The 16,491-nt window shown below is 33.4% G+C and overlaps 1 protein-coding gene across 2 annotated transcripts in view; it reads right to left on the bottom strand.

The window, feature by feature from the left end:
• Window positions 1–16,491, bottom strand: part of prmt3 (protein arginine methyltransferase 3) — a 70,673-nt gene that overhangs the window by 33,296 nt on the left and 20,886 nt on the right. For both annotated transcript variants that reach the window (XM_051114988.1, XM_051114989.1), the window contains exon 11: window positions 3,952–4,030. In XM_051114988.1, coding sequence (XP_050970945.1) covers window positions 3,952–4,030 — 79 coding nt within the window. The remainder of the gene's footprint in view (window positions 1–3,951; window positions 4,031–16,491) is intronic.

The following is a 16,491-nucleotide window of genomic DNA, read 5'->3' on the forward strand; positions in this document are numbered from 1 at the left end:
GAGAGAAAAACGAGGTTATAGTGGCAGGGGTAAGTAATGTTGATCTGACACAGTGCAGAGCTGCCACATGATGGGTCATTATATCAATCTGCTTCACACCAGGTATACATGGCTGCGGGCTTTCTGACTGAGCTAAAAAATAGAAACGTGCTGCCTCACTGGACGATTCAGTGCCATTCAGCCTTTTTGGCTTTCCTAGAAAATATATGGATTTAAAATGTTCAATGTTTCTTTTCCTAGAAAAATGTTGATGACTCATCCTACATGCACCTTATGTTTGACCAATAGCTACTAGAATGACAATGTCCCTCCCCCTAATACCAAATGCATGCATTAAGTATAAATAGTTCATGGCTGTGACGCAAATAAAGCCAATTGACAGCTTTTTTCCTTTCAATTTCCTGCTTTAACAGAAAATATGCCAACAAAGGAATGACAAGTGGTCTTGCAAGCAATTTCTTGTAGTGCAGCTGACTTTTTTTATTTATTTATTTTTGAAAAGTCCTGTAGTAGCTTAAATACCTTAAATGATCTTTATAATACTTAAACTACTGTCAATATTTTTTTTTAAATAAAAAAATATCTAAAAATATTTAAACGTTAAATACAATATTGTTATTAACGAAAATTACATTTACATAAAATACCTATTATATAGATATCTAAATATTAGTGATGAAAACACTGCTTGTATTTCTACCATTAGAAATAAAATAAAAATCTATCTATCCATTTCTTTCAAAAAGAAAGAATAAACATTCACTAAAAACGTTTAAATTGTAGTTTATATTGTTACAAAAGATTTTCTACTGCTGTTCGTTTTAACTTTTTAGCTATTAAAGAATCCTGAAAAAAAGCATCACAGGTTTCAACAAACTTTTTTTCAACATTGATAATAAATCAGCATATTAAAATTACTTCTGAAGGATCACTTGACCCTGAAGACTGGAGTAATGATGCTGAAAAAAATTCAGCTTTGCATCACAGGAATAAGTTACATTTTAAAATATCTTCACATAGAAAACCGTTATTTTAAATTTAAATAATATTTCACAATATTACAGTTTTTTTTTTTATTTAATAGAAGTCATTGCAATTCAAAAGTTTTGGGGCTATTAAAGCTTTTTTTTTCCTTTTATTTAGCAAGGATGCATTAAATTAATTTAAAAAACAGTTTTAGTTTTTTTACTTCTTACACAAAAATATGTGGCTAAAATTCTATTTATATATTAGCAATTAATCTAAACTAAAAAGAATTCTTTAATTAATTTTTAATAATTATTATTATTATTTTTATTATATTTAAATGTATATTTTTTTCCAGATAAGGAATGATTAATTAAAAGTTAGAATGACTTGAAAATCATAAATCAATAATGTTTCAAACCAAATGGCAATTATTTTCCAAAACAAAAAAGTGAATAGAGCTACATAAACAGATTTTCTATTAATTATATGTGACAATTAATCTAAACTAAAAAGAAAATTCTTGAATTTATTTAACGTTTCATAATTTTATTTTTTATATTTACATATTTTTCTAGATAAGGAATGATCATTTGGAAGTTAGAATGAGCTGAAAATCATAAATCAATCATGTTTTAAATAGCATGTCATATTATTTTCCAGAAAAAAAAAGTGCATTTATGGACTTACAAAAACAGATTTAAATTGATCTAAAGCGACAGTAAAGACATTTAAAGTGTTACAAAAGATTAATATATTAAATAAATACTGAAAACAGTAATCAATGTTGAAAGCAGTTGTGCTGCATAATAATTCAGCTTTGCATCACAGGAATAAATTACATTTTAAAATACATTAAAGTAGAAAATCAGGTATTTTAAACTGTAATAATAATAATATTCTATCCATCCATCTAAATACATACTACTTAATACTACATACTAAAGAATGGTTAATAGAATTTTAAAAAATCCCTAACCAACCCTACCCATCCTTAATCCCATGATGCCGTAAAGATCAGGAGAGTGTAACATCTCCTGTGTCAGGATCTTTGAAGTTATAATTCATCCAGTCAGCTTGTGCACAGTGCTGTGTACCACGAACCTCCTCAGCATCTGTTCACTTAAACCTCCACAGTGGACAAGAAAATGACGCAGAGCCGCAAGACACATGCAGAATGTTTAACATCCACTTCCACATTGTCCGCGACCTTTGGCAGACTTTAGTTTCCCGAACAATGAAAGAAAAACATGTTTGTTTTCTGGCACCTAGAAGGTGAGGGCCCAAGGACTGTTTAGTTATTCAGCAGTTGGTTTAATTTATGTTTTATTGACGCAAATCAATATGTAGTAAAAGGCAAAGCAGCATGCAGGGTGAGATAAGAGAGAACACCTGGAAAACACGTAGGCAGAGCATTATGCTGTAAACTACGCAAGTGTGAAAGGTGATTCTACAAAACTGGAGTGGAAAGAACGATCATAATGGCATGACTTACACAAATATAAAATGAGCCTAAGCTGAACTGAATATATATTTATACACTGTAGTTCAAAAGTTTGGGATCAGTAAGATTTTTATTGTTTTTCAAAGAATTCTCTTATGGTCATCAAGGCTGCATTTATGTGATCAAAAATACAGAAAAAATGAATACATTAAATATTTTGAAATATTATTACAGTTCAAAACAATGTTTTTTTTATTTTAATATATTTCAAAATCTAACTGAAAAAAGTATTAATAAAATTAATGAAAGTATTAGTTTCTTAAAAAAAAAAAAAAAAAAAAAAAAAAAAAAAAAAAAAAAAAAAGTACATTTTTTTTTAAATTGTAGTTTATATTGTTTATACAACAGATTTCTACTTTAAATAAATGATCCCAAACTTTTGAATGGCAGTGTATACATTTACTATTATTATTATTATTATTATTATTATTATTATTATTTATAATATATTTTATATTTTCTAGATAATGAATGATCAACTGGAAGTTAGAATGAGTTGAAAATTAAATAAATTTATATTTTTGAAAAAGTATACCATATTATTTTACAGAAAAAGTACAAAAACAGTTTTTTTTCTAACACACAAAAATGTGTGGCAAAAAAATATGAATTTATCATATGTGTGACATTTAATCTAAACCAAAAAGAAAATTCTTAAATTAAATTATTTTATTACTATTATTATTATTATCATATTAATTATATTTATATTAATATTATTTTATTCTTTATATTTATTTATTTATTTTCTAGATACAGAACGGTCAACTGGAAGTTGCAATAAGTTAAAAACCGAACAAATCAATAATGTTTCAAACCGTATGCCACATTATTTTTCAGAAAAAATTGCATTTATTAATCAAGATCAACAAATCAAATTTTTTTTTACAATTTATTATATGTGTGAATTAATCGGAACTAAAAAGGTAATTTTTGAATTACCTGCTTAAAGTTTTGCTGCATTAAATATTATGAAACAAACGTGTTTTTACTTTATACTTAGGAACAGTGTAAAAACAGTAAAAACATATATATAATGGTTAAATATATGTGTTATATTTAATGGTCATAGTCTGCATGTATGTATGTGTGTTTATTTATCCGCTTAAGGGCACATTAACACGCCTCCATGTTTTCAGTGGTCATGGTTCGGATAAAGGGGGAGGCGAAACAATATTCAACACCACACCATTTTCATGATAACACCTCCTTAAAATGTCCCCGCAGGGAAAACAAACACACACACACTGACTCATCTTTCATTGTTTCGGACAGCCCTGATTCACTCTGTATGGAATCCTCCTATTAAAATAAATGAAGTCTGTTTGATAGACCTTGAAAATAAAACCTCACTATGAGGGATTGGCTCACTGTGTCCCATCAGTAAAAAAAACAATTGGTAGGTCTGGCCAAGGACCTCCCAGATACCCCTATCTCAGAATGGGAAGGTAAAAAAGCTGAAACGTGCACACGTGACTCACCCAAACCATCTTCTGCAAGGTACCGATCCCTGGCGTACAGCACAGAGTCCAGCATTGACTCAAACAGCAGGAAGTAGCCCTAGAAAAATGACAAAACGGGGAGGAAACTGTTTAATGTGTAAAAATACATATACTCAATATCCCTTAGCGACCCCCTTGCAGTCCGGACTTCCGCATGAGCAAACACCATCCACATTTTCTGTTTTTTAAAGTTTTACGTTTCAAGACTAATATTTGGCATTTATCATTCCCCTCCAGCTCTCACACATTCCCTAACATGCATCCACAAACACAATCAAACCGATATCAAACACAAGACCTCTAGATTTGACACCTTCACACAGAACTAGGGATGTCACAATACTCAATATAATAATATCGAACCGTTCGGTACGACATACACGGTTCAATATGCGCTTGTGAATAGCGGTCTTTCGGTTTGGTATTTAAATAACTTCCTTGTTTTATTTCTCCCGGATTTCACATGCTGAAATGAGGAAACGCTTCCCCACTTACATTTGAAAAAGCAACACACGCAGAGCATCTTCCATTCTAATGACATGCAATGATAAGCCTTTCTAAACCTGTTGTCCAACAAAAGAGTTAAAAAATAGAAGTTATAAAAAAACATTATAACTTGTTTTTGGTTCACAACATCAGTCCAGTGTTTGAAATAACTTCCTTATGTGATCTGATGTGGATTCTTATCACAGAATGAGCCAAACAATAAATTCTATACTCATATTCTATGTATGTCGATACACGATTTGGCTTGAAGAACACAGATAAACTATATATTATTGCAGTTGAGTGTTTATTGTCCTTACATTTCATCATTCAAAACTTTTAACATTATATCTTGTTTTTATTCAGTTACAGCAATAGCGATGCCTTTATCCATTAGTGATGGGTTGTTCTTAAATGATTCGTTCATTTTGAACGAATCTTTAATGTGACTCGGGGCGAACAAGTCGTCTTGGGGAGTGATTCTTTTAGTCGTGCATGTGCAACACCTTATTAGGTTCTGTGCTGGAATTAGCATACCTGTTTCGAGTCTTTGGGTTTTTGGAGTCGTTCATTCATCTTATGGGGCTGTCACGTGATGAAAAAACAAATCAAACCCAATTAACTAATCAATTCTTTTTCCGGCTCACACTGAGCGAACGACTCAAACCCGAAAACTTCTCAGATGAGTGGTGAGGTGAGCTAATCATAGACTAAAGACACAGATAAACAATGAATTAATCTTTTCTGTTTCTTATAGCATTATAGTTTTGTCTTGTATGTAGTGAGATCAACGTTTGTGTAAGCAGTAGATGTGTTAGGGAAGTAACACGTAACATTTTTATTACATTTTGCTAAAATGAACGAAATGACTCGAAAAAAGATTAATTCATTTTGCTGAACGAGACTCATAGGTTCGAGTCGGTGAAATAATCCGAACTTCCCATCACTATTATCCATATTAGAGAAACTGGAACGTCATCAGTGATACTTCTGACGCATATGTGGATTTTCTGCATAAGGGCGCCAACTGGCATCCAGTATGAATGAAACCCATTCTATTTTGCATAAAAATCTAAAAAATAATAACTCTCTCAAAAGAAAAATTAAGCAGACGTATACTAAACCACGCTTTTTCTGGTGTACAGAGGTTTACGGGAGTATTTTGTTAATTTGTTGCAAAAAGAAAACACACTGAAGTGACAAGATATCAGAACCAAACCGAACCGAAAACCGTAGTTAAAAACCAAGGTACGTATTGAACCGTGAACTAACTGTATTGTTGCATCCCTACACAGCACCCTTTTTAAACATATGCATGGCCACCCAGCATCCCGTTTTATTGCACTGACCCCTCACTGACACTGGTTTTGCATGAGTAGTTGACACGTCACCTCCTGAATTATTCTATTACCGCTCAACCGCACCTCACTGGCCTCATTCTGGACAGCGGCACAGACAGCCATGAGTGAAACAAGGCTACTTCATGCTTGCTCAGAGTAATCTAAAACAGAGGCATAATCAATTACAGAAGACAGACGTGATGGATGTACCTAGAATGAGAGGTAACATTCTTCATCAGCGTGGTCTTCTGCTGTCTAGTTGGTGCAAAAGTTACGTGGAAGTCTAAAAGTGAATAGGAACAACAAGATGTTCTTTATCACCAAAGCATTCATGTGCCTATCTTGCATAATGTGTATATTAGTGTGGAAACGACAGCTCTGATGTGCATAAAACACTTTCCTTTAGTTATTTAGTTCTGCCATATTGGTTCAAAAAAATTAGGTAAGGTGCCAATTCATTTCTGTACTAATTGCAAAGGCATTTGCCCAAAGTTTTCCTCTCATGATGTTGTATTGAAAAGTCGAATGCTGTAAAAGGTCACACAGGCACTTCTGTGCTCACAGGCTGAGGTCAACTGGCGCTGGGCCACTCTCAAAAAACCATGCTGTGACAGCGACTCGCACTGGATCTCTCTGGGTCGTTTTTAAACGGACTTAGCATTAGAGTGATGGCTAAGCTTCTCCATGGTGTAATTTAGAACCCAATTTCACAGGCGGCTGCCTCCACTGCAGTGAGAAAGAGAGAGAGAGACAGAGAGCGACAGAAAGAGAGAGAGAGAGAGAGAGAGAGAGAGAGAGAGAGAGAGAGAGAGAGAGAGAGAGAGAGAGAGAGAGAGAGAGAGAGAGAGAGAGAGAGAGAGAGAGAGAGAGAGAGAGAGAGAGAAGAGAAGGGGGATGCTGTGTACATACACACAACCATTCAAAATTTGGGGGTCAGTAAGTTATTTATTTTTTTATTTTTTGTTAAATAAATTGATACTTCTATTCAACAAGGATGCATTACAGCAAATCACAGTAAAGACTTTCTGCACTTTTTGCAATTCTGTCCTTTTGACCTTTCTATTCATAAAATAATGCTAAAAACTATTGAAATTTCCATAAAAAATAAGCAGCACACCAACACAGTTTTCAATACTTTTTTAACTGAAAATCAAGACACTAAAGACTGGATTAATGATGCTGAAAATTCAGCTTTCCATCACAAGAATAAATTACTTTTTAAAAATTCAGAAAACTAGAAAATTGTGATCATTTTTCACAATATTACTATTTTACTGTGATTTGATCAAATAAATGCAAGCCCTAGTGAGCTTAACCCTTGTGCGGCCTTTTAGACATTTTTGTCCTTTTCTTTTTTTCCTTTTTCTTTTTTTGATAATTTTGCCTGTGTTATTGCCAGGTGCATAAATTTTGGCACAGGTGTGTATTTTTATTGGAATTTTACTATTTCACCCCCATTTCCTTTAATAAATCAGTTTTGCACTAGGTGCTATGTCCCCACTGAAACCCATTAAAACTGCTATTTTTAATCACAGTGCCATTTAACTGTAAAATGATGCAATTTTGTTATTAGACTTTCATTCTGTTGGCAAGACTTCAAAATTTAAATTTTTACCTTTTAATCAGATGGTGCCATTTTATTCAGCTTTGGTCAATAAAGCAAAAACTCACTTTATTCCTGTTTTCTGCTTCTGCATATTGTATAAATAATGCAGCTATAATTGTGTGGGTGTGTTTGTATGGATGTCAGAGTGTGGTTTGCATGTGTGTCATAAAAAAAAAAAAACAAAAAAAAAAAAATGTATATGTGCTTGTAATATTTGAGAGAGAAAAAATACTGCAAATTACAGATCCAACCACTGTGTACACTAGTGGAGTTCTGCTGGCATCTAATGGGAAAAATCTGGTACTGTGCCCAAACAAAATCTTACTGAAAGCTCATTTTTTGAGATATCAACCTCAAATTTGGAACACAACTTGTTTAGATTTATGGCTTTGATTTTCTAGCAGGTTTAGGTTCAGGTTTTAACATGTTTAATAAAAATATATATTTTATATAAAATATTGTTCATTAAGCATTTTCATAAACTTAAACCTCTGTAACTTTTTTTTTGGTTTCACTTTTAAAACTTTATTTTTACTTCAACAATAATCTGCCATGGGTCTTCTTTAAAATGAGACCAAACTTAAGTCTGTGCTCCCATGAGAGTTTTTTGACATATGTTAATGTATGTATATATATATATATATATATATTCTACAATCGCACAGAGTTGCACGTTCTTGGCACATTCTTGGCACAAAAAAGAAAGTTTTTGAAATTATTATCTCAATTTAAAATTCCATTTTAAAATTGAAAAAAACATTAATGAGAAGTAAATTCTGCTGAGAATAGCCCCTTCCACACATACAGTCTTTACTGGTAATTTACAGTTAAGCGATAATGTGTAAATAGGACTATTTAAAAAATACAGGCATGTTCTGGCAATTTACTGTTATGAGAAATTGTAGAAATTGAGAAGTTGTCACTGGTTGACATTATCCTCATTCAAAACGTTTCCCAAATGTGTTTAATACCACTATAGCATTTGAACGTGCTACACCACTACTCATTAAATAAAAGTAGCTTGTTGCTGTAAAAAATAAAATGTTTTGAAAGCAGTTGAGATTTTATTAATGTACTGAAAAAAGTAGTCAACACTGGTCTGTAATGTTGTTATCCTAAAATAAAGTTCTTTTTCTTTTCTCCCACCAAGCGTTTGATCATTTATTAGTAGTGAAAGAATTAATCAGTGAAATCACCAGCCTCTTTCATGGTGTATGGATCCATTATTTCCCATTGTGTGCTGAAATATGGTTTAAACGCTGCTTTCTGAAATACATTTTATTAAAAAAAATACTTCTAGAAGCTGACATCCCACTTCTAGCCCAACAAGCAAAATGTGAGTACTCACAGGCACTTTTTCTATACATAACTGTGTAAAATCCCACAGAGAGAAGATCCAATAACACACACTGGTGGTAAAAAGAGTCACTGCAACATTAATGGCTGAATGTGGCCAAAATGCAGATTGATTCATTAAGCCATGTGGAGCTGGGGCAGAATTACATGAATGCAACTAATGAAATGCTAATGAAAATTGGACAGCAGCATTCATGCACATTAAACGAATTACCCCATAAACACACACACACAGAGACACACATACATGAATGCTACTTTTTCCCATTTAGATTTGAAGCAAAGGATTCATTATGATATGTAATATAATTACAGTTCACATAACAATAAAGTAAGTGTGAGGATTCAGACGACACATGCAAAAAAAAAAAAGTGCTTCTCAACCAAAAAGCAAAAACAAACAAATGTCGAAACATGGGTAAATTAAGTCGAGTCTGTTTTAGATCATGCTGCTGTAATTTGTTTCTTGTGAACATGAGAGAATAGTGTTAGTCTGGCCCAGAGTGGCCATCTCTGGTCTATAAACACCTGGCATCAGCAGTATTCAGCCTCTGCCAACGTCATGAGCATTCAATGAACAATCCTTTCAATTACAGTACAACAATATCATTCCAACTCCCAGGGGCTGTGTAATCTACTTCTCACTCACTCAATCCCACAAATCCAAAGCCAGAAACACTAAACACATAAATGGTTCAAACTACACAGTATAATGAATTTAACATCTGAATACTCACCTAATTACTTTCGCAATTTAATATACAGTAAATAAATACTAATGTTATAATAAGTACCCCTCCTATTTTTAATCTTTCCACCACTATAGGAGAGACATTAGAGGAAATAAAGTGACCATATAGTCAAACATATATAGAATATATGATATATATAGCTATATACACTACCAGCCAAATGTTTTTTAATTCTAAGATTTTTAATGTTATTTAAAGAAGTCTCCTCTGCTCACCAAGCCTGCATTTACTTGATCCAAAGTACAGCAAAAAGAGTAAAATTTTGAAATATTTTTCCTGTTTAAAATAACTCTTTTCTATTTGAATATATTTTAAAATGTAATTTGTTCCTGTAATTATAGTAAAACTTTCATCATTACTTCAGTGTCACATGATCCTTCAGAAATCATTCTAATACGCAGATTTGCTGTTCAGGAAACATTTATTATTATTATTATTAGTAGTAGTAGCAGTAGTAGTAGTAGTATCATCATCATCATCATCATCATCAATATTTAAAACGGTTGAGTACATTTTATTCAGGATTCTTTGATGAACAGAAAGATCCAAAGATCAGTATTTATCTGAAATAAAAAGCTAACTGTAACATTATACACTATACCATTCAAAAGCTTGGTCAGGTTTTGGGGAAAGATATAATAAATAATAATAAAAAAATAATACTTTTACTTAGCAAGGGTGCTTTTAATTGATCAAAAGTGATGATAAAGACATTTATACTATTACAAAAGATTTCTATTTCAGATAAATGCTGTTTTTCTAAACTATTCATCAAAGAAACCTGAAAAAAAAAAATTCTAATCAGCTGTTTTCAATGATTTCTGTTCATGTGACTGGAGTAATGATGCTAAAAATTCAGCTTTGAAATCACAGGAACAAATTACATTTTAAAATATATTCAAATAGAAAACCGTTTTAAACAGTAAAAATATTTCAAAGTTTTACTCTTTCAAATAAAATGCAGGCTTGGTTAGCAAAAGACTTCTTTAAAAAAAACATAAAAAATCTTACTATTCATAAATTTTTGACTGGTAGTGTATATGATATCTATATAGCAACGTAATACACTAATATTGTGAAATATTATTACAAATATTATATTATTAGTGTTAATGCAAAGCTGAAAAGCAATTACTCTTCAATGTCACATGATCCTTCATAAAATGTTTTTTTTTTTTTTTTTTTTTTTTTTTTTTTTTGAGCAAATCAACAAAGTTATCAGTTTTACAAACCATGTTGTTGTGCTGCCTTGATATTTTTGTGGAAAATTTCTACTTTTTTAAAATCATCCTACATCGCTGCAGAAGTACCAATCCAGTCTTTGCAAAGTGAACATGCAAAGAAGATCAAACACCCTTAACAAAAAAGGTAAAAGCGATATAGGACGATTTTGAAGTTGAGGGAGAACATGAGATCGGAGTTTTTCAACATACCCTAACTGTGATGAACCGGAACAAAAACAGTCCAGGCAGAGTAAAACAAGACGAGCGTTTGACATTAAAAAGTATATAAATTGTATTATTTTTATGAAAAAAAAAAAAAACGATCGTTTCACTAGATAAGACCCTTCTTCTTCGGCTGGGATTGTTTACAACCGCATTTGGGATCGTTTGTAGCCACATTTAAACTGCATTTTGGAAGTATAAAATCGGGGCACCATATCAGTCCATTATATGGACAAAAATGCTGAAATGTTTTCCTCAAAAAACAATTTTTTTACGACTGAAGAAAGAAACACATGAACAACTCGGATGACAAGGTGCATTTTATGTGAATCTTTGTTTTGGAAGTGGACTTCTCCTTTAAAGATCATGTCAGAGTAAGGACAGCAAAGCTGTGTTTAGCTGAAAATAATAGTTTAACATCACTGCTTGATAACATTGCTTATCAGTTATCATGTGTAATATGAAAATAATAATCATCCTGAACTCCAATATTGGTGCATCCCTAGTTAGCACCAAAGTGTGCAATCTATTTGATGCTTTATGAAAAATAAAGTTATCTGGGTGTTACGGCTTGAAGAGAACAGAGAGCACAAGATGAATAAAACCAACAGTCTGTGCTTAATTAAAAAGTTTCTGCCTCTCCACCTAAAGAAAAAAATTAAAGGAAAACAAAAAGATGCGTTATGTGCGGGCAACCATTAAAAGACATTAAGATAAATGACCATAACACTACACTAAACGCGACTGTTAATAAAGCATAGTTTGTGAAATAAATCAAAACACTAGGGGCAAAACTGTTCCACTCTGTGTGGATCGAGTGTGAAAAAGCCTGATTTGCATATGAATACAGACGAGTAGTAAACGTACCATTTTGTACAGGCATATTCAAATGAGGCAAGCCCTACATTTCCACGATTAATTTTAGAGGGACAATAGATGCTTGAAAGCTTCATTGTGGATCGGTGACAGATCCAGGTGGGCACTGTGGGAAACACAAGTTAAATGCATCATGGTGTAACACAGAAGAAAAGGGAAACCATGATGCAGTCAAAATCTGAGAATGTCAGGAAATGAAGAATCCTTTTGCTCAAAGAGCGAGTTTCCTTGCAATTTCCCTCAACACAACATTTATTTCTCTGCACTTAAAGGGATAGTTGGCCCAAAAATTAAAATTCTGTCATTAATTACTCACCCTCATGTCATTCCAAACCTGAAAGACCTTCGTTCATTTTTGGAAGACAAATTAAGATATTTTTGATGAAATCTGAGAGCTTTCTGACCCTGCATAGACAGCAATGCAACTGACACATTCAAGGCCAAGAAATGTAGTAAGGACATCATTAAAATAGTCCATGTGACATTGGTGGATCAACATAAGTGTGCATTCCTCTAACTGTAAACTATAAATGTGCAGTGGAAACTGACATGGAAGAGAAGAAATTGTTGACATGGAAGAGAATAAAACTGCGTTGCTGTCTATGCAGGGTCAGAAACCTCTTCGATTTCATCAAAAATATCTTAATTTGTGTTCCTAAGATGAACAAAGGTCTTACAGGTTTGGGACAACATGAGGGTGAATAATTAACGACAGAATTTTCATTTTTAGGCAAGAGTATCAGGGTACTTCAGTGTATGTGTATGTATGTTGGTTTGTTTGTGCGTGTGTGGTAGGCAGCTATAAGATGCGGACGGAGTGAGTGATTGCAGCTGTCTTTTTCTGCGACAGGTGAGACTGCTATCAAGAGATAATGAGACCCAAGATGGGATCTGCCATTAATTCAACTTGACCATCACCACACACAGCAGCTCATCGCTTCCCAAATGTGCTAAATATCAAAACACTCTTCAAATCAACCTTAAGTTGAAAGTTCAAACCATTATGTTAATGTAAAAAAAGCAGTTGACCAGATAAACGCCGACATAAACGGTACATCATTTAGGATGCTGCATGATATAGCATCCTAAATCCTGTTCAGCAAGTTAAAGTTTGTACAACTAACATCCACATCTGCAGTCTACCATATCAGAGTTGGGTGACTTTATTTAAAGCGATACATTTATTCACCTTCATGTCATTACAAACCTGTGCAACGGTCAGGTTCTGAAAGTAAAAACTAATTTTCTCCATAGGGGAACTGATTTTTAACAACAAACCTTTAAAACAGACCTACTGTGAGTTCTAAAGTTGTTAAGTGACGGTATAGGCTTTTGTTGAAGCCATCTTTTGGCATTATTTCAACTTTTTTTTTAAATAAATAAAAATAACAAAAAAAAATGCAAAAAATGCTGCTGGGCTGTAAAGATCAATGAATCAGTGCTCTTTGGATGCAGGATTCTTTTGTATCATTAAAATACTCATAAATCCAAGGCACTCAAGTAGCGTGAAAAAATAAAAAGCCTTCATTCACATGATTGAGCAACTGAGGTGTTTTGTTGTTGGATGTAATGAACATACCAGTCATCATTTGCTACCGACATCTGAGCTGCTAAAGATGCAGAGGATTAACGTTACTTTAGTTTTTGAAGGAAATGCACTCTGCGATCTACATAAATGCGCCTATGTTCACGCAAATCATTTGTGATCCAGCTCCACCTACAGCAGAAGTGAGTATAAGGGGTTTTTTACGCATCTTTGAAAATCACCTTTCTTAATAATGTGCTAGCTAGCAAGTTTCGCAGCTAAATGCGGCTAAAGTAAGTTAAACATTAGAAGAGAGAGGCGGGGTGAGCAAAGCTCATTAGCATTTAAAGGAACATGCAAAAGAATGGCAAGGTAAAAAGCGTGTTTTTTACACTACCACTGAGAAATTTTAACCAAAGTATGTTATAGACTTCTCATTAAGACACTAAAGAATCATATCAACTTGTGGAAAATGGGCATCCGATGACCCCATTTGTGCACCGATGCGTTGCTGCTAACTCGCCTTCATAAGGGTAATAAATGTTTGACAGTGAAATTAGTGGTGAAAAACTACATTACCCATGATGCTGTGCAGAAAATTCCAGCAAGTTGCTGAGACGTAGCAAGTAAATTGTGCCAAATTATGGTTTAAACTTCAAATATATTGCAATCATAAAGCAAATTTATATCTATAGATATAAATCAACAGCTTTAGATGAATAGTTTTATATTTTAACATGTTTTTAATTAACTTATCTCATTTGCAGTGTTTCATGGGATTGTAGTTCTTTCCCTTACTGATGCCGTTAAAGGAAAAGTCCACTTCCAAAACAAAGATTCACATATAATGTGCTCACCCCCTTGTCATCCAAGATGTTCATGTCTTTCATTCTTCAGTCGTAAAGAAATTATGTTTTTTGAGGAAAACATTTCTGCATTTTTCTCCATATAATGGACTGCTATGGTGCCCCGATACTGAACTTTCAAAAAGCAGTTCAAATGGGGCCTCAAACGATCCCAGGCGAGGAAGAAGGGTCTTATCTAGAGAAACGATCGGTTATATTCATTAAAAAAATACTATTTAAATACTCCTTAATCTCAAAGGCTCATCTTGTCTTTCTCTCCCTGAACTGGGAAATGGGAGTTTTTCGACATACCCTAACTGTCATGAACCGGAACAAAAACAGTCCAGGCAGAATAAGACAAGACAAGCATTTGGCATTAAAAAGCATATAAATTGTATTTTTTAAAATGAAAATAACTGATCGTTTCGCTAGATAAGACCCTTCTTCCTCGGCTGGGATCGTTTGAAGCCGCATTTAAACTGCCTTTTGGAAGTTCAAAATCACCACCATATCAGCACCATATCAGTCCATTATATGAAGAAAAATGCTGAAATGTTTTCCTCAAAAAACATAATTTCTTTACAACTGAAGAAAAAAAGACATGAACATCTTGGATGACAAGGGGGTGAGTAAATTATTTGTAAATTGTTGTTCTGGAAGTGGAGTTCTCCTTTAAGTGTCTTGCACATTTATCATTTTGTACGATTTTTGTTCGAAACACTGTATTGCTTAAAAAAAAAGCCTGTAATGTTGTGATTCACCTTGTAGCTGGTTTGTCTGGTTCATGCCTTTTAACATTTTAACAAAGACTTTTTAAAAATCTCTATAGGGAAAATGAATGGAAAAAATATTTCCAAAAACCAACGCTGCAAGTCATCCCATTGACTTTTTTTTTGGACAAGAAAACAGGGGTAACACTTATATATAGGGAACAATTCTTACTATTAACTAGTTGCTTAGCATGCCTATTCATAACATATTGGCTATTTATTAGTACTTATAAAGCACAATCTGCATGATCATATTCTACATCCCTAATCCTACCTAATACCTAAACTTAACATCACTTTGCTACTTACTAATAAGCAATTTATTGAGACAAAATTCATAGTTAATGGTTTGTTAATAGCGAGAATTGCATCTTAAAATATTTTTTTTTCAGAATATCTTATTTTAGGTTCTACAGAAGAAAGAAATAATTAAGGTTTGGAATCACACAAGGGTGAGAAAATGATGACAGAATTGCCATTTTTGACCAGGGCTTGTATAATTAATTTCCATGACTTTCACACGACAGCTGCTCTACAGAACACCATGAACTTATTACAGGAACAATCCTCCTGGAACAGCCTGGGGTTAAGTGCCTTGTTCAAGGGTGCAGTGGTGATAGCTCAAGGCCTGCCGCTTGAGAGGTTCAAACCTGCAACCTTTTGTTCTCAAGCTCTGATCTTTAACCACTAGGCTAATGCCAGAGAATTTTGAAGACATCTACACAAGACCTTTGTCCCCATCACTGAAGGAGACATACCATTATTTTCCTTTATCTGCTAGTATATATGATGTCTGGCTTGCTGCAAACACACAATATATACCCAATGTGAAGTGAACTACAACATGGTGATAGAGTAAAGGGATAGTAAAGGGAAATGAAATTACTCACCCTCATGTCATTCCAAACCCGTAAGATCTTCATTCATACAAATTAACACAAGTTACCACAAATTAAGATTTATTAAATTTATTTATTAATTTTAAATTAAGACACTTTAACAAGTTTATAATGACGCGTATGCGCATTCCGGTGAGGTGAGGAGCGTGAAGCGCTTATCATTGTAGCCAATCACAGTCATGTCTGTTGAACAAGTGAACATTATGGCCAATCAGCGATGTTTAAAAATCGGCTCAACAGCGCTCAAATGTGAGCGGGAAATGGACGTTTTTAAAATTTCAGTACCGAAAGTACCAATGTCATTTGGACTATTTTCATGATGTTTTAATGTTGCTTTTACTTGTTGATTTAATTTTTGAGTCAGACAGTCATATTCCCCATCAACATTCATTGTATGAAAGCAGCTCAGACATTCTTCTAAATCTCCTCTGGTGTTCCACAGGAGGGGAAAAAAAAAATAAAAAAAAAGTCAAATGGGGTTTGAAGGACAAATATAGTGACAGAATTTTGATTTTGGGTGAACTATCCCTTTAAGCAGTGGACCTGTTAACACCAGGCAACAATCATAAAGCAAATCTTTTCTTTTTAGTAAGATTATTTCAAGAACTGTGAAACAAGC

Source organism: Labeo rohita, chromosome 7 (genome assembly GCF_022985175.1).
Source record: "Labeo rohita strain BAU-BD-2019 chromosome 7, IGBB_LRoh.1.0, whole genome shotgun sequence".
Taxonomy (NCBI): domain Eukaryota; kingdom Metazoa; phylum Chordata; class Actinopteri; order Cypriniformes; family Cyprinidae; genus Labeo; species Labeo rohita.